General features: G+C 41.6%; 2 protein-coding genes and 1 long non-coding RNA gene across 3 annotated transcripts; 2 read left to right on the top strand and 1 right to left on the bottom strand.

Moving 5' to 3' along the window:
- Positions 1–1,355: 1,355 nt before the first annotated feature.
- On the top strand, positions 1,356–1,834 carry LOC135637915 (uncharacterized). Its single transcript, XR_010496424.1, has 3 exons — positions 1,356–1,522; positions 1,597–1,662; positions 1,799–1,834. It is a non-coding gene; the product is annotated as an uncharacterized LOC135637915 (long non-coding RNA).
- A 17,849-nt stretch (positions 1,835–19,683) lies between these two features.
- On the top strand, positions 19,684–21,203 carry LOC103979002 (zinc transporter 4). Its single transcript, XM_009394988.3, has 3 exons — positions 19,684–20,373; positions 20,555–20,704; positions 20,781–21,203. The coding sequence occupies exons 1-3, from the start codon at positions 19,774–19,776 to the stop codon at positions 21,084–21,086; spliced, it is 1,056 nt and encodes a 351-aa protein (XP_009393263.2). The 5' UTR covers positions 19,684–19,773; the 3' UTR covers positions 21,087–21,203.
- A 1,491-nt stretch (positions 21,204–22,694) lies between these two features.
- Positions 22,695–24,020, bottom strand: LOC135638918 (protein ABERRANT PANICLE ORGANIZATION 1-like). Its single transcript, XM_065152498.1, has one exon. The coding sequence runs from the start codon at positions 24,018–24,020 to the stop codon at positions 22,695–22,697; it is 1,326 nt and encodes a 441-aa protein (XP_065008570.1).
- Positions 24,021–24,656: the final 636 nt, after the last annotated feature.

A 24,656-nucleotide genomic window follows, 5' to 3' on the forward strand; every position in this document is an offset into this window, starting at 1 on the left:
AATTTTTTTGAAAAAAAATATATATAATTTTAAATTTTTTTGATAAAGCACTCTTATTTTCAAAATTTTATAATATCTATGTATCCATGGAGACAATGTTCTTTGTTATTGGTAATATCGGATGTTTTAGTTAGCCATTACATATTTGTTATTTATAAATCTGATCATATTAGTTATTGGTAATATCGGATTTAGTTTTACTCATATTTTATAAGAGATGCTTATTTATAAATCTGATCATATTAGAGCTCATTAAGAAGTACTTAGTGCTACAATCATCGAAGGAGAGGCCCCTCTACGCTTCGCTTCGTCATCTCCATTGCCTCCATCGTCGTCCTTAACTAAGGGAGCTATGGGCAAGGATGTTGAAGGCAAGAAGCTTGATCGAGGACAACAAGATGTTGAGACGATTTCTGATGATCTTTCTCCACTCTCTTCGATCTTGCAAGCACGATAGCCAAGAAAAAAAGTCTCAATGCTCTCTTCGTGAATGATACCATAACTTTAAAATAGAATCGAGATATGTCACCAGAGAGGAGAGAGGAGAGAAGAGCATTGATATTGGGCAAAATGGAATGCAACCAAGGGGATGAGGGATGGTGAGTAAAGGTGACTAGGGGCAACCAAAGGCGAAAGTAGTGCCCTATGTTATGGAGATAGGGGTAAAATCATCTTTTTATGAAAGAAGAGACGTTCTACGAGAATTTTTGAAAATGAGAGCGTTTATAAGAATTAATTAAAACTATATAATTTTTTATAAATTAATTTAATTTTGTTACATATATTGTTATTAGATGAATAAGAATATATATATATATATATATATATATATATATATATGAGATTCAATCAAGGTTGATAAATTAGCTTCTATTTGATTATAAGTCAATTATATTATCTTTACATAAGCTCATGGTGTCTTCGTGAAAATACAAAAAATATTATAATATTATTAAAAATAATATAATTGACATAAAAATAGAAAGGACAATAATTTTTTTCGTTTGTCCTATCAGAAATATTTAATAGAAAAATAAAAATGGGCACCAACTTGTTAGCCAATTTGACTATGGGCGGACCCGTCGTCTCTCTAATTATATATAATTAATTATTCTTAGCATCTCAATATTTATATTATAAAAAATTATATTGAAATTCTTAGCTAAACATATAATTTTTTTCTCATGACATTATCAATTATCGGTTTAGTATTAGTATTAATAGTATTTTCGTTAGGACAATTAATAAGAAATAAGATTAAATATTTTTATTTTTATAATTATAGAAATTTTAATATAATTTTCGAAAGCGTTTGAAATCGAAATCATAAAGCAAACTATCCCCGGCCGTTTCCTCCTCCGCTCTCCTTCCCGCGGCCACACTCCTCTTCCCTCCCGAAGCGCTTCTCCTCTTTCCCAGTCCGAAATCCCATTGCCGCCCACTACCTTACCTTCTTTGCCCCATCGCCCCTTCCCGGTCGACCATCCCCTCTTTTCCGGCCGACTCTTCTCCTCCGCTTCCGGTAATCACTCTCCGTTATTACTTCCATTTTGTATATCTGATTGGTTTTTTCACCCAGTTCTTGAATGGAAATAGCTCCGTCGAATGTTGTTCTTCTTAGATCGGGGGATCAGGTCACTGCTGCGCTCAAAAAAGCGAACCGTGAGTGGGTTCTTCAAGTATTTTTGCCTGGATGTTCTTTTACGGTCTTATTTGTTTCGTTTTTAGTTCGGAGAGAATCGTGCTTCTTTCCCTTCTTTTTTCTTGAAATAGAATTCCTTCTCCAATTTGGTTGCAGATGATAAGTTGCGGGCGATCTTTTACTTCACGGCCGCTTGGTGTGGACCTTGTAAGTTTCTGCCTTAATCTTTGATGGTGTTGTTTGTATGTGCATGATCTTTATTTTACTGCGACATCCTTGCAGCATTTTTTTGAGGATGTTATAAGTATTATTAGGGATTTAGAGCTTTAGGGTTCATTTCTTTACTTACTTATTTTTATTTAGTTAACAGTGGATCGGTATATGTTCTGTATCATTCTTGCACTATTGATTCTTTTCATAGTCTCCCGGAACTATCTCTGTGTTTGTTTTGTATGGATTCTGATAAACCTTGGGAATTGGAATAGTTGGCCTTCGGTTATTTTGGTTTGAATGATTTTACACAAGTAGATGTAGCCAAAATAAAAAGATAAGAGAAAGGCTGCTATTTGGATGTAACATATATGTACATGCATATGCATGTATATATATGTATGTATATATATGTATGTATGCATATGTATGTACATATATGTATGTATGTATACATATACACATATACATGCATACATGTGGAAATATCTTTACCTCATTTCCATATTGTTTTGTCATGGAGTAAATAGGCACACTTTTCCTCATTAAATAAATTTATTGTAGTAGGAGACTGAAAATTAGTTAAAGACTTCTTATTAACCAGAGGGCTCTGATTTGGCTCCATGAGCACGCCAAAAGAGTGCAATTCATCGATTGGCTTAGGGTCTTTTTTCTTTCTGCATATATTGAATAATGTGGATGAGATGTTTGAGCAGTTGATATGCAATTTTGATTGCATAGATAGTGAATTTGCAATTTTTTGACAGAAAAAATATATTTTGGATGATTCTTGGAATTTATTTGGGTTACTAATGTATGATCCAGGTGATCTATTGATCCCAGAGTGGGAATTCTTGAAATTTTGGTTTGAATAAAAATATTAAACTTCTTTTGGCCTTTTGGCTATGTTGATAGTATTTATAAATATTGGGATCTAACAATAGAGGATTTTGAAATTTTTGTAGATTTTGGCAAGGAGGATTTAAAGCAGTACTTCTTCACTCTTCATCTTTCAAGCTTCAATACTTAAATGAATAAAAAAATAAGACATCAGATTTTGGACTTCCCAGTCGAAGTAATTACACAATAGTATGCTGGTTTTGAAATTTGTGCTAATGTGTTAATGAAACATGATAGTCTTATGATGATGTGACAGTTGGCAAAAAACAGTTATATTTAGTAAATCTTGGAGTAATTATAATTTTGGGAAGATGTAAACCAAAATTTTGTTGGGTATATTTGAAAAGTAACAATAGTTAAAAATTTGAAGTCTCATTATAACTGAAAGTCCAAAAACTGTTTTGGCATGGATCAGTGCTGCAGTGCACCAGAATCTTGAAGATTTATGAAAATTAATCTTTTGGGTGCTTTTTCTTACCCTGATGTTTTGAGTTTAGATGGCTCTCGACCTCCGGCATCTGCTTCTAATGTTAAAAATGTGTTTCTAGAATCTAAAATATGGCATAAGTTTTTAACTTTACAGTTTGATCTTCTTTTATTAGTTTATCTTGTTTTAGGCACAGCTATAGTGCCAGTAATTGAAGAATTGAGCCACAAATTCCCAAATGTCACTACTTATAAATTTGATGTTGATCAGGTAACATGTGCTTGATTTGTTTATATATCTTTTCTTGGCATCTGTTGTAGGTGACGTAAGTGTCTAGTTGTTGATATCCACAGTTTGATTCATGAGGGATGTTAGTCTTTGATCTTTTTTCTGTCTCCAGAAGAGCTCTTATTTGACTTTTATTTGGTCACGACCATTAGATAGCTATGTTCATTCTATAATCTTATTCTCGTAATGCTGAAAACTTCTGTGCCGATTGTTGCTCGATAAGATCTTACCTCGATCCAAACAATTGTATTTTTATATGGTTTGCCCTTTTTTTGACTGATTTGGCACTGGAGAATCCTTTTGGTGCTTCTTCAGTTAATTCTATGTGATCGCAGTTTCACCGTTTGCTTTTCCTTTTCTGTTAATTTATACAGCCTATTTGCAGTCTTATGTTGGTATTTTTTTTGTTCAATTACTATATATTATAACAAAAACGTTTTTGGAACTACAAGTATATAACTAATGCTACACATCTTGTTTTTGAATCTTTTGATACTTTCAGGAAGAATACTTCTCTTGTAGCTTTTGGGAATAGCATAGTCTTTATATTAATTCTTTTAAAGATTTAATGGAACAGAATACAGAATTACAACAAAAAAGTATATATTGAACTTAAGAAACATCGTAGCAAAGTTCTAAAAGTTGATATTAACACAATTTCAACATAGTATAAATACATAAGCAGAGAAATTTGAGGGAGCTCTTTTATTTTCACTATGTAATACATGTTTGCAACTCATGGTCTCTCTTCTTAGTCACCATTATCTGCTTCCCTCATCATTGAAAAAATATTCATGGTTGCAACTTGACAACAAAGAAAAGATAATCAGGCACCAAATTTTGCTTGCCTGAATGAACATCTACTATTCTGTTATACAAAGATATTAGATGTTCTAGTGTGAAATATTTAGATCTTTGTTTTCTTTAAATTCTCCATGTTTACCTGGTTTTTCCATGACAACTTTAAACTGGTTGAACAATTGACGTGAAGCTGAAATATTACCTTTTGTTGCCACACATGGTTTCCTATAGACAGAAATCCTGCTTTTAGCATTTGGCAATTTGAGCATGCTGTAGGAAAGTTCCTTTACTGATGATAATATTCTGTTTCTGGATATGTATAGTTTGATTAGTATGTTTTTCTTTTTATTTTATTTTATTTATTGAAATCTGCTCTTATTCTTGGTTAATGGATTTGGTATATAGGAAGGCCTTGGAAGTTTACTTGGCAATCTGCAGATTTACTCTGTGGTATGTGTGATGCAGCAACACCATAGTCAAAACTAATAAACATATTACTTGCAATAAGTCAAGGCACCAATTTTTAAATGCTTCTTATTTTGCTATGATTATTGTTAGTTCTTTTTTCTACTGATAACTTATGCCACTATGTAAAATTATTGGAAATGTTTCCAATGTTTAGATAGCATTAGAGAGCAAGAAAGGATGAATTTGACTGAAGGGAGGAAACTGAAGCTCTTTGGTTCAAATGAACATGAACTTATACTATATCAATGACACTTAAAGATACCTCTGAAGTTTTATACTGTATTTTCTTTCTGCAATGTGTGGTCTGTAGACTAACCTTTCCACCCTTCAAAAAGCCAGGCACTTCACTCATGGAAAGATTAGCATAAAGTTGGGGTTGTAGGATATTACCATTGCTTTCTTAAATATTTCAGTTGGTTTTCTGTATTGGACCAAATATAACTGATTAACGTTCAGAATAACATTTGTAAATAGATTTATTAGAGTAAAATATTGTCCTTTAGGGTATAAGACTTTTTTAGAAATGTGACAATATTCATGTTGACAAAGTTGCTGTGATATGTATTCATATAAACATGTCCATGGGGATTTCATGGGATTTTATTTCCAAGAGTTTGATCTTTAAGGTATATAACAAATTATGTTCTATATCCATGATTAAGCATCATTGGCATGACAAGTATCTCTGTACCATCCTTTCATATGGAAGGACATAGACATCCAATTGCATATTACGAGTTTATCTTTTGAATATTGTATCTAGGCATTAGCATCTGTTTTGAGTGCTTAAAGAGGATTAGGCTGGCTCTTAAATGAAAATTTACAGAATAAATGCTTTGGCGATTCCAGCATGGTCATGCCCTTCAATTTCAGGTACCCTTTTGGGTTTTTCTACCCAGGTTTTAAGCACAGATTTCACTACTGAGCTGGTCCTAGCTTGGAGCAGTCTGCTCCAGTGCTGACAGCACAGTTAGGCAAAAGAAGTGACATGAGAAACAAAAATGAAAATAAGAAAATTTCTGTTTGGTCAATTGATTATCAGAAAACAAGGAGGAAAAAAAAAGAAGAAGAAGAGCTATACCTATTGTCAGCACCTTGCCAGTGGATCTTACACAAGAGGCAGGTTCGGATTTTAAGCGTCAATACATCAGCTGAAGCTGGCCTGCATATACCAGTTCGGGCTGGAAAGTATGCATTTTTCCCGGTTAGTTTCCATGTCCAAGTATCTGCTTGGATCAGTATCAGACAGTATGTCCGGTAGGACCAATACTAGAATCCTTGGTTGAAAATTTTCCTATTAAATCTATATTTTATCCCCTAAACTATGTTGTCCGGTAGTATATGCATGCATGATACTGTTTAATTAATCCTTATTTACATTATTTGTTTTTCTCCAGAAGAATATTTAGTGCTTTCTCTTTGATTTTTGGAAGAGCTTGGATCAATTTGCTTACATATATCTGTATCCCTTGGATATTTTTCAATTTTATGTCTTGCATTTCTGAGTTAACATATTATTAAGGCCTTTTCATGTCTTTGTACACTTAAAATGCTTTTTGGTCCCGCCAACATTTCACTTTTTTCACAATGGTGAAAAGGCTACTGAAATTGTTGGTGCTGATGTCGAACAATTGGACACAATGGAAAATTTCTACAAGTAAATCTTTAGTATCTGTCTCTTACTTCAAACCAATTATTTTTTAAATCTGTTATCTATGTTTGTTTTTGTCAACAACTGTGTGTTATCAGGTCAGGCAAAAGTTTAGAACCATGCTATATTTAGCTAAAGATAGATTATGGTTTGGATCGTGTGGATGGCAATCCAGTTGGCTATGTGGATGCTCCATACAGTTTGTGCAAAATATATGTCGTTAGGGGCGGGCAAGGCAGGATTAGTGGGAAAGAAATTGAAAGTTTCATGAAGGCTTTGATTCGGCAGTGCTTATAATTTATAAATTACATGTTGTTTTTGAGAAATATTGATTTGTAATTTCAATCGTGATAAGTGAAAGCATAAGGTTTTTGGGTTAATCTTGTTCCTTTCACCATCTGCTTAAGCTCTGTTGCTTCATTTGTTTTTATTCCTATGTACCTAGCAATTATATACATCAATTTTGTATCTTTTGTTAACAGTGGCTGGTACAAGTATGATTTACTTTATTACTTTTAATTGATAAAGGAATTTTTTAAATGTTTTTACAGGCAAGAATAGGTAGAAGATGATTTGGAAGAGAGTGTTCTTCTACACTGTTGAACAACCAATGGCAGCTACCAATGTCATGAAAGAACGCGAGGTGTATTTTTCTATCTTAGAGCTTTCTTTCCAAAATCACAAATAGGTGTTTGCTCTTGCTATGCTTTTCATACATTTAATACGGTTACAACTTTGACTGTGGCGGTTCCCATGTAGGCTGCTGACTCCAAGAGTGCACTCAATATACGTTGTTATTTGGTGAACAAAAATAAGTTGGTAAATTACCATTCATGCTTGGTTCTTTTATTCTTATGATTATGATTATTTTTTTACTTTTCAAACATTGCACTGTGCATGCTATTAAATAGGTGGGAATTTTCACATATTATAATTATGATCCAAACAAATCTCTCTTTTTCACAGTTGGTAGGTGGAATCACGAAAGTCTAGCAAACTTGGTTCCTACCCGCAGCTGAGCAGGTAACACTTGAACTCTTCCTCTGACCCAAGTGCTGCTAATTTACCTTGAAACCCAGTTAAGTCTATTTCACCTTATTAGATAGATGAGGTCTTAAATCCAAGACCATGGTTATGAAATGTGATTCAGGATGCTGATGTGGCTGCCTCTCCCCTTTTTTCTTTTTTTCTAAAACATGTAGATAAAGCACGATTACTTTCGGTCAATGGAACAACTAAAATATAACACCCTTATCGGCATACTAATTTCGTTTGCTTGTTGGCCGACAAAACAACCACGGAACCAGGTTGTGGAACCAGGCTGTGCTCACGATAAGGTGATGCCACAATACGAAGAATTGTGGCCGCGGGAGACGAGCTGTGCCGTGTTGGAGTGCGCCACCGCGTGCAACTTCTGCACTTGATATATGTGGATGACATCGAGCTCGGAACCTGTGATGCACAGCCAACCAGCATCGGCATGTCGGTGTCATGGACTCGATCGGGGTGCAAACCCTTTTCTTTGACTCGTAGAACTGGGCGTGTGCATACTTTTCTCTCTCTCGCTCTGCAGTGTCTTAAATCTGGGGCGACTGACTCTTATGATGTTGAGGTATTAGATCTGAGGTTGAGGTATTAGAACCGGATGCCAATGTTTGATTGCGATCGAGGGCTCATATTTCTCGATGGTTTGTTTATACCTGCAATAGAAACGTGTCTCTTATGATGCAGGCAGTGGGACAGAGAAATGAACAGAATCACCGACTCACCTAATCTGAACAGAGGCTCTCTCTACTCTTTTGCTTCGGCTATCGTGTCGTGTGCGGCGGATGGCATCTCCTTCTACTCTTCTTTGACGTTGATGATCCACTATCGAGGAGCAGGAGAGTCGCACCGGTTCACACCACATGAGTCGACGCCACCAAACTCGGTGATGCCATGCCATGCCATCAGCAATAGACATCCGATGCTTCCTCGAACCTGCATCTCCCTCCTCCACTTTCATATGGTCTAATCAAACTCCCACGTGGCTCCATCCTAGGCGTCCTCGCCGTGAAATCGACGGCCAACGTCGCATCAGGTCAGCCTTCGTCACCCGAACGGCCTTTGCTTACATGTACATATATACACACGGGGCCAACCGTGTGCTCTCTCCCCTCTTCTCTCCTCTCTCACACCACCTCGATGGCAGTGAGCGACACCGCCTCGAAACCCACAGAGTGGGTGCCGTTCGACCGGCGGAGCGTCGGGCAGCCGCCGCCCCTCGCCCCAGCCGTTTTCGGCCCTTCGTCGGAATCGATTGTGGTCACGGCCGCGTCAAGCCCCACAGCCAGTGGTGGCACGCCGCGACCTGAGACCGAGAGCCGAGTGGTGAGGCCGGCCCGGCGGCGGACGAGGACCTCCCGGAGAGCCCCGGTCACCTTGCTTATCACCGACACCTCCAATTTCCGAGCCATGGTGCAGCAGTTCACCGGGTTCCCGTCTGGGCCGTACTCTTCCAGCTACCGTCCCGGTTTCGGCCTCGACTTCAGTGACCCGCAGACGACCGTGGCGCCGCCGGGGCACCTACTGCAGCCTACATACCTCGAGCACCAGTACGAACCTCATCAACATCACCATCATCGTCGTCATCCTCAGCAGTATCAGTACACCCAGACGCCGTTTAGGCTCGACAGGAGCAACGGCAGCAGCCTGCAGCATGACGCGTTTCTTCGTCAGAGCCTCCACAACTATGCCACTGGTTTGGAGATGGATGACGTCTTCTTGCTCGGCGGCATGCCAAGCCAAATGACGGTCAGGCCGGCCTCCACTGACAGCAGGATTGATGGATACCTCCACGAGAAGAATTTGGAATAAAGAGATCGGATAGGGATGGAGGAGCGAGAGAGAGCAAAGTATTCACGCATGTAAATATGTAACACGTTTCTTTCTCCTGTAGTAACATGGAATCTTTTCGGAAGAGTGTCGAGAGAAAAGTATTGTTTGAACCATCATCAAATCAGAACCTAATCGAAACTACCGGTTCCGAAATGGGATCCGAGTCGATTCCAGTCCCAAAAACTCGAAATCGAAATCATCAATTCCGAAACCAGCGTCATGCGTAGGTGGAGTTACGCTCGGAAGTCAACCAACCACTTCTGCTCTCTCACGTCTGTGTTGATGAGCCTATTGATGCACAGAAACCCGTTGATCCCAATCCACGGAGTTGCGCGTGTGCACATTTGTTGATAGCTCAGTTTCTTGCGTGTTTGGGTTGTGAAACGCCTTCTGATTTGACTTTGGTTGCTTCTTACCTCAACTTCGGTGTCTTCTTGCAGGTGAACTGTTGGAGGAGCAGAATGACGTGGGAAGGCAATCACGCATTGGTTCTTTGGTCCACTGGGTTTTTACGCAATATATTAGGGCATAGAGGTAGAGATGTCTCGAAGGATTGGTCGATTCAAACTCAGCCTGCATCTGATACCCATCAAATCTATCACTCTCAATCAAATAAATGCAATGACTTTCTCTCTCTAGATTGTCAAATAAGTTGAAACTCTTGCGCGTATAAATTGTATCATTGACAAACAGTCGGGGTAAAAAGGGGTAAATCTGACATAAAAGATGGCTGTCGTTCATAATATTCAATATTGATTAGCTTTCAAATATCATGTCAGGAGGAGAGCATATTTCAACGCTGATCTCAATCACAGAGTTGAAACCTGATTCTCCTGACAGCTGTTCCATTCGAAGCAAAAGATAAGCTAAAAGAAGTGATCCTGAATCGTTCATTCTAGTCAGCAATGATGTCAATCGATTCAATGATGGGTCATAATAATCATCTTTGTTCATTTGGTGGTGTCTATGTAAAAAAAAAGAAAAAAAAGGAGAAGATAAAAATCATTTATCTATTCATGTGGTTAAAGATTAAAAATAGATGATCGTAAGTTATCTCAAGAGACAATTACATGTTATATCCCAACATAATAATATTCCATGAAATATTTTACCATAAATAAAAGTTTATTTTTAACATAATAAAAAGGAGAGGATTATTTTTTGATCACTCATATCTACACTTACTTATTTCGGATTACTAACTTAAGCGTCAAGAGGACTGAAAACATTTTTTAATCTCAATTTTCATACAGGTGACACCTTAGAAACTCGATGTTTTCACCTCATAGGCATCTCGGGCAACTCTATACACATGAGTTCAAACCACGTCAAGGCCACGATGTCAATGACATCTTCTCGTAACATTTTTGGTACTAGAAGGAGAGGCCGATATTACAGGAATGTCTACCCATCGACCCTCTTAATGGATGCTTGAGCGAAGAGGCTTTGCCCTTGACCCACAATACTTTTACTCAAAGGGGTAGCAACCACCTTTTCTGCATATGGGTGCATCCATCTTGACATAAACGTTGATGCAATACCGATATTTATTCAATGACCTAAGTCTCTCACCCTTAGGGATGATCCCAAACCACTTACTAATCCATATCGACATGATATTAAACCTCACTCAGCAAGTAAAAATGCTGATAAGCATGATACAGTTCATTACTCAGCTTTTACTATAGTTAGCCCAACAAATAGTACCACCAGCTCAACTACCATCGATATTGACACCCATCAAAGTTTACCCCAATGTGATGTCAACATCCGAAGAGCACTTCGATCCCCAAATATAAAATTCAGCAAACTGCACTATCACTCTATCTTGCTTGAATTCAAGGCCTAATTAGCAGATTTGACGAGGAATTTCTTGATGATCCAACTATAATAGATGGACTAACATTTGGAGGAGATATGACAAGAGCTCTAATAGTCAAAGGGGGATGCCTTGGTCGACCCCACATCGGGTTGATCACCGTTAACCTAAAAAATCCAAGCGAAACCAATTCTAGCAAACTTCTATCACTCGTCCTTTAAGGTGTTCAATATGAATGTTGACCTATTGGAGCATATTGTAGCTTTCCGTGCCTAAATATCATTATATGACACTTTGAACACCCTAACATGTCACACTTTTTTGACTACATTAAGAGGCATAACATGAGAATGGTACGCTTGCTTGAAGTCATTTTTCACTAATTCTTTTGCCTAACTTGTGAGGGAGTTTGAACTTTACTTCCTCATAAACGTATACTTGTGACCTTCAGTGACAACACTTATCGGACTCAAGCAGGGGAAGGAAGAAAATGCTCATAACTTCGTTGCTCGGTTCACAAGCTAGATTCGAGGCATGGTAGATATTCATTTGTCACTCATAATATAAACTTTCATGATGAGACTCAAGCTCTCTCATCTCTTTTGATCATTGATAGAGAGATCACCAACATGGTACCCAATGCACTTCAAATGGTAAATCAGTATATTATCATCAAGGCAATGGACTTGGGCAAACATGATGAGTTGCACAAAAGACCAAGCTGACCCTCTTAAATATTATAACTAAAGTTTTTCTATAGATAAAAGAGAAGGCATTCTTCAAAAATCCTCACTCGATGAAGATCTCATTTGTGAAATTATATAGGTCTAAGTACTACCGATTCTATCGGGATTATGCTTACGATACAAAAGATTTTCGTGACCTAAAAGAGTATATTAAGGATCTTATTTATTAGGGACATCTTGAGTGGTTTGTTTGAAAGCATTAGAAATCCTCACCCTAACCTTAGAGGTCGATGGAAAGTCAAATTGATATCATCATTAGTGAATCTACCTTACAAGAGGGGTGATATAAAATAACTCCTTAGATTATAAGACTTATGCCTGAGCTATCATTGAAAAGCACTAGATGACGGAGGACGACTCGAAGATAACCTTAAAGAAGAAAAAGATAGAGTATCTTGACCCAAATCATGGTGATGCCTTGGTGGTTTCTATGAGGATGATCAATGCTCAAATGAAGAGGGTCATGATTGATACAAGTAACTCTGCTAATATCGTCTACTTTGATACTTTTCAAAAACTCAAGCTATTAATTAGCGACCTTGCCCTATGACTTTTCTACGGACGAGAGAGTTCTTTAACGACTTTGTTTTATCTCTTGGGATTGTGAACCTACATATCATATTTAGAGACAAGCCTTGCTCCAAAATAATACTGACTAAGTTCATAGTAGTAGATACCCCCTCAACATATAATATAAATATAGATTGACTCACATTAAATAGGTTGAGAGCGATGGTGTCGACTTATCACATAGTGATAAAGTTCCTAATAAGGGCCAGCATTAGAGTGTTGAGAAGTAACATAAGCGAGTTATGCTAGTGCTACCTGACGAAAGTCTCGATATCGAAGAAGGCCTGACTCAAGACACCACCTTTGGACCCTCAAGACTTCACCAAGTTTGTCCCATGTCCTAAGCTAGTGGAGCAACTGATTGAAGCACCCTTAGACAAGGCTTAACCTGATCAAACTGTCAAGGTCAAGGCAACACTTCTCGAAGAGATACAGGTGTAACTCATTAACTTTCTTTAGGAGAATGTCAAGGTTATCTTGCTACCCAAGATAGCCTTTTTAGCACCTCGGGTTCAGAACTTTGATAAGAAAGACTTGGGTCAGACTCGACCTAATCAGCAAGGTAATAACATAAGCACACCTAAAGGCACAAAGATTCAAAAAAGCAATAACTAAGTTTTACAACCAAGGTGTTCACCCTTGGAGAGTTTGATTGTGGAATTTAGAAAGATAATGTTAGTAACTTGACTAGATCTTGGGGTAAACTAGTGCTAAACTGGGAATGTCATATTAAGTTATCGAGATTATCTGAGATGAAACCTATCACCTTAGGATAATAAAAGGGGTGGTGTTGCTGATGTCATGTTATATTACAAACTTGAGGAATCTCTACTCTTAAGGCATCCCTCAGGATCAGGTTGGGATAACTATGCATTAAACATCAAACATTAGTCTACTGTCTTTAGCACTAGTTATAAAAAAAAAAAAAAAATTTAATGTGTAGGTGTTGCAAATTAAAGAAAAAAATTATTATTAAAAAGACTACACCAACTCCATCGGGCTTTTGCATCCAAAATGAGATTTTAACCTAACATGATAGAAATTGGTTGGATGACTGAGCTTGAGAAAATAACAAGAAAAAGACATAAAGAATAAGTTAGGTAGATATACTTGACGATAGAGTAAAGACCAACACATTATAAAATAACGGACTATGCATTAGGGCGAGATGATGAGCCAAGGTTATCGTTAAAAGGCACTTCGATAGCCATCAGAATATTTTGATCTTTAGGGTACTTCGTGAACAAATCTTCCTCAATCTCCACCTTGGGGTACCTCACTTTGAAACGAGCTAAGGCAATATAATACCTATACTAGTACGAGATGACCCTTGACCTCTCTAAGACCTTCCTAAACCCAATGAAAGTCTTGTAGTTGATGATTGCCTCTTTTGATACCTTGGTAACATGCTTCTCTTAGCCTCTAGCACCTCATTCAGAATTTTAACCCACTTAGTTATTCTTGTAACCTACTTGTTGGCTACGACAACTTGCTCAACAAGCTTAGAGTTATAGGTTCTTATCGAATCCAGCTCTCGGAGAAGTCATAGTAGCTCATCGTCTATGTTGTGGTTGTTGCTCCAAACCACCTTTACTTGTTTAGCATAATCAATAAGACGTTGCTTAAACTCTTCTAGTTGCCTCACCAACGTGGCTCCTTGAGCCTCTACCTCAGTAATAAGCACTAGGTCTTCTCTCTCTCTCTCTTCAACACCTCCATCTCCTCGTGGAGATTGTTTATGATACGGGATTGCTAATGAATGATCGGGTTGACATCCTGTATATGGTTGAGAAGGACTCTGATATAATGGTGATACTAAAAGTCAAAGACAAAGGGGCTAGTAACAATACAATAACAAGATATTAAATAAGTTAGCTGTTACTTAACTTACCATCAATTCATTATGATTGCTCATATTAAGTAAAACCTCCGAGGGAGAATAATAAATTTACTTTGCTATCCTAAAGCACAAAGGACCATCAATAGTATTGCTCTACAACTCTTGTATTGCCCCATATTTTATGCCCTTATCGTAGACCCTCCCATCTTAGCAGTAGCAGCACGTTTAGAATCGAGTTTGATAGGTCGACTATTTTCAATGCTCCGAAAGGTTGGGACTTACCCTTGCATTAGTCAAACATTGACCTTTATCTCTCTCATCTTCTTCTCAAGGAGGACCTTGAGCTTTGAGGGCTCTTTGAAAATGCTAGCATCTCGAAGGTAGGAGGCACTTCATTCATTTTCTCTATGAAAATCCACTCGGCCTCGGGTTCCTCGACCCACCAAGTATAAGACACTTTCTTCATAGTGTTCTTCTTCATCCTCAACCGACAGATAGTAGAAGAATGATTGGATTGAGTCAGGGTTAATGCCTCAGGTGATGGCTTGAGAATGGATGGGGGATGAGTTAAAAATGTCACTATTTTACTGAAAGAGGAATCAACTCCCTTTCTCCTCAAAGCTTGAAGATCCATATATATATATAAGAGATTAAAGTTATGAAGCTACACAGGCTAATTTATTAAAGTGTAAAAAGAAGTGAGAAGGGGAGGGGGTGGGGGGTGTTCAAATTACACCCTAAGGAGTCAGGCTAAGACTCGTGTCAATCAGTCAGTCCTCATTTATTTTCTTGATAGCTTAGAAGAAGAGAGTATATCTCTTAACCAAAGTACTTGATTCGCCTTCTCCTCCGATAGGAAAGGAAATATGTTATCTATGAAATATGTGGATCAAGTGAGACTAAACTCTGATCCTGACCTATACTAATGAAGAAGAAGCACTCGTTCTAACTATTATTATTAAAAGAGGCACCACTAACCCTCAAGCCTCCCAAATAGCTAGATAGTAGTCATTTTTTTACCTTACACAATTGAAAGTAAGTGGCAAAGAGTTTACGAGTTGGGATAATACCGACGTGGTAGTATTCCTCAATGAACGCTATCAAGTAGCACCACAAGTTAAGTGCCACATATAAGGGTGATATCATCTACCATTGAATGCAAGATACAATCATCGAGTGAAGGAAAAAAGTGAAGTCCTACCTCTAGGAAATTAGAAGACAATAAAAAAAAACCTAAACATATGATCATATGAACGATGACCAGGCCGAGGGACTTACAGTTCGAACTCGATCAGGATGGAATACTTGATCCATAAGTAGTCTAGGAGTTGTGTACTTATCATTGAGTCTATATTATACATATTTTTTATGAACTCTAAATCTCAAAGAACCTCAAGGTTTAAGAGGACCAACTCTTCTAACGAAGGGGAGGTCAAAACTTCCTCTACCCGTGAGTTGTCCAAGAATGGAGCATCAACCTTCTTGGTCATTCAACAACTATGAGATTGAGAGAAACTTGTGTGAGAAAGGAAAGACATTTCAACTTACAAAGGTGGAAGAATAAGGTGTGAGAGAGCCAATGTACTTGGAGAATGAGACACCTATGAACCAACCTTTATTCAAGAATAGGACCATGGATTAACTCATCTGGTAGAAGAAAACAAAGGCTAAGAAGAAAAAGCTCTTATGGGAGACCACGAAAGCTCAAATAAGAGAATGAGCCTCACCCCCATGACTACATGAGATTTATAGGGAGGGGTTCAATCTCTCCTCTCCCATATTAAATATAAATATCACTTCGAGTTGAATCCGAAAAGACACAAATTGATAAAGGGGTACATCGAAAGTATAAAATTGATTGATGTGTGAAGACCACCCTAGAAATCATAAAAGTGATGGATGTGTAAAGACCATGTTGACCCACATAAAAAGAAACTTATCACGATAAGAGGTACAAAACAAAATATGCTTGAGACACGAGTTAGGAAAATCCAACCTACATAAGAAAAATCTTGTCGCGACAAGAGACATAAGACTAAATTTGCTTGAGATGCGTGAGTCAAAAAAACATGACCCACATAAGAAGAAACTCACCACGACAAGAAGCATAAGATAAAATATGCTTGAGGCACATGAGTCAAAAAAATCTGACTTGTGTAAGAATAAACTATTCACAATGAGAGGCATAAGATAAAATATGTCTGATGCACATCAGTCAAGAAAATCTGACCCGCGTAAGAAGAAACTTACCATATCGGCGACGGAGAAACAAGACAAAATGTGGCCAATGCACGCAAGTGAGGAAAACCTGACCTGTATAAGAAAAAATCCATCACGATGAGGGGTATAAGGTAAAATATGCTCGAGGTACGTGATTCGAGAAAACCAAACCCGCATAAGAAGAAACTCACCTAGGAGGCATAAGTGAAAATATGTTTGAGACGTGTGAGTCAAAAAAACTCAACCAGCGTAAGAAGAAATCCATTACGCTGGAAGACATAAGGCAAAATGGGTCCAAGATACATGAGTTGGGAAAACCCAACTCACGTAAGAGGAAACCCGCTATGACGAGAGACACAAGGTAAAATATGTTTGGGGTGTATGAGTCAAAAAAACATGACTCGCGTAAAAAAAAATCTATCATGGTGGGAGACATAAGACAAAATATGCTTGAGACACATGTATAAAAAAAAAATTGACTTATAAAGGGAGAAATCTGTCACGACACGAGGCACAAGATTAAGTATACTCAGAGTTAGTGAATAAAAAATAATAATTCATATTAGAATAAACTCATGACAAAACTGAGTATGTCTAGGGCCTGTGAATAAAAAAAATATAATATGAAAAGTCTATTGCGAAAGTATGAAAAATCCAATGGTATTCATAATTTTTTCTAGTATTCTTTTCTTCTCATGCAAAAAGCCAACAAGATTTGTAATGGTTCCTTTGTGAACGAGCGGACGACTACTGTTGCGTTGCAAGAGTGGTGCCATCCACCGGAGAGCCACTTGATGGCAGCCGTATATAAAGGTGCAACGATGACCACTTCGGTCGTCGTAAATAGGAATATCCGTGAGAAGATAGATTCGACAGTTTGCAGGCCTGCTTGTCCTCTGTCCCCATTCTTTATATCGCCCTGATCCGATAGCCCCATGTGACCATTTCAGCTTATCATTCAGTGGACCAAAGATTGTGCTTTGTTTCGTGAAGTTCCATTCTTATCACTGTGGAGACCTTAAGGAGACATTCAATGATCATCCACAAGGTCAGTCGGAGAATGATCACAAAGCGTTCGACAGAAGGATTGCAGCTTAATTTCCATACATAGCACTGTAAGACATGCTCTCGTACAGTGTAGCCGTACCATGGCCTGACAATTGAGGTACGCGAGGTCAAGCTTGGAGAGCTTCACAGATCACTCATGGTGCTGTGGGTCGCATGATTGTTCTACCACCACCTTCAGGAAAAGTTGGGGTTGTCGTGGGCCAGGAGAGGATTCCCAAGTCAAATCTCTTTCTCTGTTGTCAGCACCAAGGACAAGTCTGCTTGTGCCACAAAGGCTCAACTGGATCAGCATCAATCCAAGACTCTTGTATCTACCCTCCCAATACCCTCTTCTCATGGATCACATCTTATATGGACATATAGAGTAAAGTAATGAATGAATCTGCACAAGGAAACCTCCACAGTCCGCTACTATGACAACCCTATCAGTATCTATCTACAGTTCTCAGTCGTCTCCATTCACCCACGTCACCTTCCTGTGAAGTCCTTAGCGACGAAGAACTAACTAAGGAGACAGAATTCCCGAGTAACCGGCACTTCATCCTGTAGATACAGCTTTGACTCCCACCACGTATGGACTCGGTGGACACCAGTGCCTTCCTCATCCATAGCGCCAGCCACTGTTTCTGTGTTAATGTGCTTTGTCTGAGGTGGGGGTGGTGGAGAAAGCTGTGTCAAAGACGTAACATATCAGCGGAACAATTGGCCCTCCATTCGAGCAAGATTAGGGATCCACTGTAGGCTTTGGACTAGTCTATTTTTACTACTGTTTTAGAGGAACCAAGCGCAGTGAACTGGTGCATATGCTGCACACATCATCATCATCATCATCGTTCCGAAAAGCTTCAGTGGTGTCAAAAGGATTTCGTTCTCTCTTTGCTGCACTTTCGGACACCCTCTTGAAGCTCTCTTTACTCGAGAGCTAAGTTAGAATAGTTTGTCTGTTACCAGTATTTATTGCAGAAGTTGTGATAAGGGTAAAAATGAGGATGTAACACGCCATGACGTTAGTCATGCCTGAACAACACACTGCCCGAGGAAGTCGGCATTAACACCTAACTCAGGCTTAGTTCTTCACGCTACGCTAACCCCATGTCAGACGCTATCAGCCTGCCTCCTGCAAGCAGCCACATCAGGTAACATCAAACTCATCTATAAATACCCCAGAGTTCTAAACGAGCAGAGGGAAGACAAGCACAACGTACTTTGAGGCATCTTTTCCTCCAAAACCCTCTCCACATCGCTAACTTGATCGTCGGAGGGGTCGGGCCGAGCTTCCGGCCTGACTTGTGTGCAGGTCCGAGACGGTGTCGCCTCTTCCCGGCGCTGCGGTAGAGCTTTCTCCCTACCCGAACCACCGTGCTCGGCCTTCGGGAGACTCCGAGGGACGGAGCCCGAGATCCCCGATATCCGGACCCCCGAACCAAGCCGCGACGGTCCCGAGGCCACGGCTTAAACAGATGCCCCCCGCATCTAAGTTGGATCTTCATTCAAGATGGTGTGCAAGAGATCATAGTATTATTACCCTTTCGATCACCATGTTTCTCGGCAAAGTTCACCTTCAAACACACATTCATTTCACAACCGATGTCCATTACGTTTGCTTGCATTCGTCGTTTCTTATGACCTGTTTTCAGCACCAAATCTAACGTACCTGAAACTTCAGCAGGTAAATTGACGCAAGATGAGCACATGCTGTAATTAAGCTACAGTATCTTGCATTGCTGCCTCTTAAGATTTATGACTCCTAATATAAATATCCATAAAAATATCAGAGCAGACCATATGACTCAAATAGCACAAGCTACTACATACTAATCAACAAAGATGGTACCTCGTTGAATCCCACTCATTCCAGGGGAGGACCAGAAAACATGCCCTGTTAAATGCTGTACAAACTGAGATCTTACTAATTATTTATTCTTAGGTGACACCCAACAGTCTCTTCCATAGTAGAATGACAAGCTTTTGTCGTTGCCTGCTAATGGACATATCTCCTCCTTTGTTTATTAGTCTATGTAGTATGACAACATTCTGTCAACACTAACATAACAAAAAGCCTCTCTCTCTCTCTCTCTCAGCAACAAAAGACTCTTACCACCTCTTTTTGGTCTCATCAAGCGCTTAATATGAGTCCATCGATCGTTCCCGTGCCCACACGTACTACTCCACCCTCTATTTAAGGGCTTCCGCACGCACTGACACCCTACAGAAGCAGCGACTTCGTACTCGGTGCCGTGAAAGCCATGAAGCCTCTGCTTCTCCTCTTCTCCTTCCTCCTACTCCTCCCCCTCCCAGCGCTCGGTGACTGCGGGTGCACCCGGGACGCCGAGAGCCACAGCACGACCAAGGCGTCTCATCTAAAGTTGGTAGCCATCGCTTCCATCTTAACTGCGGGCGCCGTCGGAGTTCTCATTCCCATCCTGGGGAGGGCGGTTTCCGCTCTGCGACCTGAGAACGACATGTTCTTTGTGATCAAGGCCTTTGCGGCCGGAGTCATACTTGCGACGGGGCTAATACACATCCTCCCCGCCGCATTCCAGAGCTTGACGTCGCCGTGCCTCGACGAGCACCCGTGGCAGGATTTCCCGGTCACGGGGTTCGTGGTCATGTCGTCGGCACTGGGGACGATGATGATCGACTCCTTCGCCACCAGCTACTACAAGAGGTCTCACTTCAGCAAGGCAAGACCGGTCGAGGAGGATGACGAGGCCGGGCAGGGGTCCTCGGGAGACCATGCTCACGTCGACACCCACCGCTCCCACGGACACGCGCATGCCTCCGCAGCAGCGGCGACGGAGGCGGCCTCGCTTTCTGAGAGGATTCGGCAGCAAGTCATCTCCCAAGTAAGCATCGTGTGCAGTGTGCTCCATTTACTTTTCTCCTTCTTGAAGAACAAAGGCTGCGAAATTACAGATAAAACTATGATTCATCAATTTGTGGAGGACAAAAGAAAGATGAAAGAAACGATCTCTGCTTTTCCTCTGTTTTGGTTGTTATACTAAATACCTCTCATGATGTATGCAGGTTCTGGAGCTGGGAATTCTGGTCCATTCGGTGATCATTGGGATTTCCTTGGGTGCCTCTCAAAGTCCCTCCACCATAAGGCCATTGGTGGGAGCCTTGAGCTTCCATCAGTTCTTTGAAGGGATAGGGCTCGGCGGCTGCATAGTTCAGGTACATGTCCTGTCTTCTAATGACTCTGGGAACGTGTCATCGTATGTTTCCACCTACATTTCCTGTGGCGCCGCAGGCAAACTTTAGAGCCAAGTCGAGCATGATGATGGCGGTCTTCTTCTCCCTCACGGCTCCCATCGGCATCGCGGTGGGCACCGCGATATCCTTCGTCTACGACGAGACGAGTTCCACGGCGCTCATCGTCGAGGGCGTCTTCAACGCTGCCTCTGCGGGTATCCTCGTTTACATGTCTCTTGTCGATCTGCTGGCGGCGGACTTCACGAACCCCCGGATGCAGAGCAATGGCAGGCTTCAGCTGGGAGCACACCTTGCTCTTGTTGTAGGTGCAGGTTTGATGTCCCTCCTCGCCAAATGGGCGTAGAATCTTCAAGAAGATCACCGGGGCGGCAAAGGAAAGATCAGATTTGATGGTTGCATGGCACCAGCGTGGAACTGTTTGTTATCTCAATAGATTTGTCATAATATGTTGTTGTTGGTATATTTCAAGTAACAAAAACCTAAATTAGCTTATATATATATATATATATATATATATATATATATATATATATATATATATATATATATAAGTGATGGTAGGTAGGTTATATCTATCTATATTTTCAACATATATAATATGGGCCTCCGATTAGAATTGGCCCAACCCATTTAATGATAGAGCGCACATGGCGGTGGAGGGCGGAGGAGCAGAGGAGATCTACGCCCGCGGCGCTAAACCCCAACTCCATCCTCCTCCCGTTCCGGCTGCATCTCGTGGCTTCCATCAATGCCCGTTCATGGGTCAAGTCTCGCCTTTCTTGGATGATTTGGGGCACAATCGGATCGTGTAGAGGACTGAGCAGATCAATGTTCTCCTTTGTGTTAGGGTATGGGATTATTGATAAGCTGCGCGAATCATGGCGTCTCGGCTTTGCCTCATCCCTTCGAGATCACTCGGAGCAGGAAGCCTTGGATTGGTAGGTTCGACGATCTCTACAAGAAGAGATAGGTGGTGGGCGGAACTCTGATTTGGTAAAGCTTGGAGTGATAGCACATTCTGTCGATTGCGGTAGAGGCATCGGTAGGCAAAGCTAGTGTCTCCCATTGCACCCATGCCGATCATCAAGCAGTGTGCATGCTGGTAGAGTTCTTTGTAGGTTGACTGAGATCAACATGTACTTTTTTTCTTTATTGGTTGTTGTGATCAATCTGGATGGAGATGCTCATTATATGGGTATAAGATCACTACTTTTTGGTCTGCTATCTCTGTAGATGAGGTGCTCATCTTTTGTTTTTTGTTTGTAGTATGGTTTGTCCCAACAGCCAGAAGGTTCTGCATCAAGGTTCTCTCTCTAATTCCATCGATCCTGTGTCTGTGCCAGGTGCAGTCAAGGTGCGTCCCAGACCTTTTTATTTCTCATGCATGTGACTGTAAGATTCTTCCTCTTCTGTATCAAAAAAGAGTCCCTTGTACTGAACTGCAGAAAGCCATGGGCATCAAAAGACGAAAGAGAAAGCGTATCCCCATCAACCCCTCACCGGCAACAAACCAACAGTAGACTTCCATTACAACCTTACTAAGTTAACACAACAGCAACTACATCAGCCACCACTACTACTACTAGCTGAGAGCCCCCACCACGGCTGCTCCTGCTCTCCAAAAGGCAAACACCGCCAACAAACCCCACTGCCAAATACCTCCGACCGTCCAACGACCTCCATGCAAACTACAATCTCTCTCTCTCTCTCTCTCTCTCTCTCTCTCTCTCGCTCCCTCTTCCTCTCTCTCTCTCTCTCTCTCTCTATATTCTCACTATCACAACAAGATCCTACTGGTACTACACCCCTAGCTAGTAGTTGATTCATGGATCATGAACTTAACTACTCTAGCAACTAAATCAACAGACCGAACTCACTCTATTGCGTGCTACTTCTACTGCTGCTGCTACTATTACAACTAGTATCGTCACAGGTACTACTAGCTAGTTCGTTAGCCACTGAAACCTTGGAATGGAATGAAGGAAGATGAGTCGAGGAGCGCCATGCACGGGGTGGCCAGGCGAGGCTCGTAGGCGAAGCCACGCAGGCCGCCGCAGCCGCTGGTGCTGCTGCCGCCGCCGTGGAGGAAGCGGCATGGCGGAGCCCACCGCCACTCCTTGCGATAGAAGTCGAACAGCAGCACGTTGTTGGACCCCTTGATCGTGATGGCGAGGAAGTCGCCGTGGCCGACGCACTCGAACCCACGCCCGCCCTCCGCCTCGCTGAATTGAGCGTGCACGTCGTGGGGCATCCGGTCGATCTCCGCCCAGGCGCGGCCGCACGGCTGCAGCGCCCACATCCTCACGCTGCGCGGCACGCTCAGCTTGCTCTTCTCGACCGCCGCAACCAGCACCACCCTCCCGCCGCCGCACTCCACTATGCTGGGGGAGCGCAGGAAGCGCCGCATGGGCGGCTGGATCTTCTCCCACGCGTTCGTGCCCACGTCGTAGGCCATCACGCCGAAGGGGCCGCAGCTCATGCAGTAGAAGCGCCCCGCGGCGTACGCCATCCTCCCCGGCTCGAAGCTGCACAACCGCGGGAGCGCGCTCCCCGTCGCCCACGGCGAGTAGAACCCGGTCACGCCGTCGGCGTGGAAGCACTCGGCGGTGAGGTTCTTGACGGCGAAGGGCGATATCATGTCGTCGCCGGCTACCACAGCGCTGATGGAGGACGGACCGACGGTGAGGCCGACCGTCGGAAACAAGCGAGGCGTCGGCGTCGGGGGGAGCTGCGAAGCTAACTTGGAGAGGAGGTTGCAGAGGACCAGCGTCTTGGAGCCGGCGTCGTCAGAGATGAAGCAGAGGACGCCGTGGGAGGAGGCGGCGGGGGAGAAGCCGGGAGGGATGATGGTGCCGAGAGGGATACGGTGCCAAGAGTTGGAGACGGGGTCGAGGAGCAGCGCGGGGGCCGGCGGCGGCCTGTTGGCGGTGGAGGTGGTGGTGGTGGCGGCGGCGGCAGTGGAGGAGGAGGAGGAGGAGGACGACGACGACGCCGCGGAGGTGGAGTACAGTGGGGGTTTGGAGGGGAGGAGGAAGAAGGCGAAGCAAGGGAGGGTGGGAGCGAGGCGGAGGTGGAGTTCAAGAAAGCTGTCGGAAAAGACGAGGGCGTACCAGCGCTTGCAGACGGCGCGGGCGCGGAAGAAGACCGCCGGCGGGAGGAAAGCGAGCACGCGGTCGACCAGGCCCTGCGGGAGGTGGCGCCAGATGCGAGGGTCCATAGGGATAGCGCTGGAGGAGGAGGTGGCGGCGGTCATGGCAGCAGCGAAAGCCTCCTCCATCGCCCTCTGCGCAAGCTACCTAGCGATGGAACACGAGGAGCGACGAAGTGGTGCAACTGCAGGTGCTTGGCTGATCACCCCTGTGTGCCCTTGAGTGTGAAGACTGATGGGGGAATAGTATATAACATAGAAGGAAGAAAGAGAGAGAGAAGTATGGTTTCTGTGTGGTGTTATCAATCCATCTCATCATCTCATCTCACATGCGCCGGTGAAGGACGGATTAAGGGACAAAAGAAACAGTGACAGTGAGAGTATATTTATATGTGGTGTGCCGTTGACGTGAAAAGACAATTCAATTGAATCAGATCGTTGAGACAGGACAAAAGATAACTATAGAATTATAATAACACGGGTCAATCTTATATATATATATAATAATAACAACAATAATAATAATAATAATAAATATGAACATGAGCTGAGCATCGTTCAACTTTAGGTGGATGACGATGATAATGTCACATGAATCGAGGATAAACCAATGCATACCCAAAACAATAATTTCAATAATCGTTAACTATTATCCTTAGATTGAAAATTATAATTTAATATTAGAATTATAAAGCACAAACTAAATTGAATTCATAATCATCTCCCAAGGCTAAATGACTATGTAAAAGATTGATACCAAAATGC

The sequence above is a fragment of the Musa acuminata genome, chromosome BXJ1-3 (assembly GCF_036884655.1).
Source record: "Musa acuminata AAA Group cultivar baxijiao chromosome BXJ1-3, Cavendish_Baxijiao_AAA, whole genome shotgun sequence".
Lineage (NCBI taxonomy): Eukaryota > Viridiplantae > Streptophyta > Magnoliopsida > Zingiberales > Musaceae > Musa > Musa acuminata.

What these genes read in the sequence shown, in the direction of transcription:
- LOC103979002 (XM_009394988.3), top strand. Translation starts at nt 19,774, where the DNA reads ATGAAGCCTCTGCTTCTCCTCTTCTCCTTCCTCCTACTCCTCCCCCTC. An exon ending in GGCAGCAAGTCATCTCCCAA is followed by an intron (nt 20,374 to 20,554) that starts GTAAGCATCGTG and finishes TGATGTATGCAG; the next exon opens with GTTCTGGAGCTGGGAATTCT. An exon ending in TCGGCGGCTGCATAGTTCAG is followed by an intron (nt 20,705 to 20,780) that starts GTACATGTCCTG and finishes GTGGCGCCGCAG; the next exon opens with GCAAACTTTAGAGCCAAGTC.
- LOC135638918 (XM_065152498.1), bottom strand. Translation starts at nt 24,020, where the DNA reads ATGGAGGAGGCTTTCGCTGCTGCCATGACCGCCGCCACCTCCTCCTCC.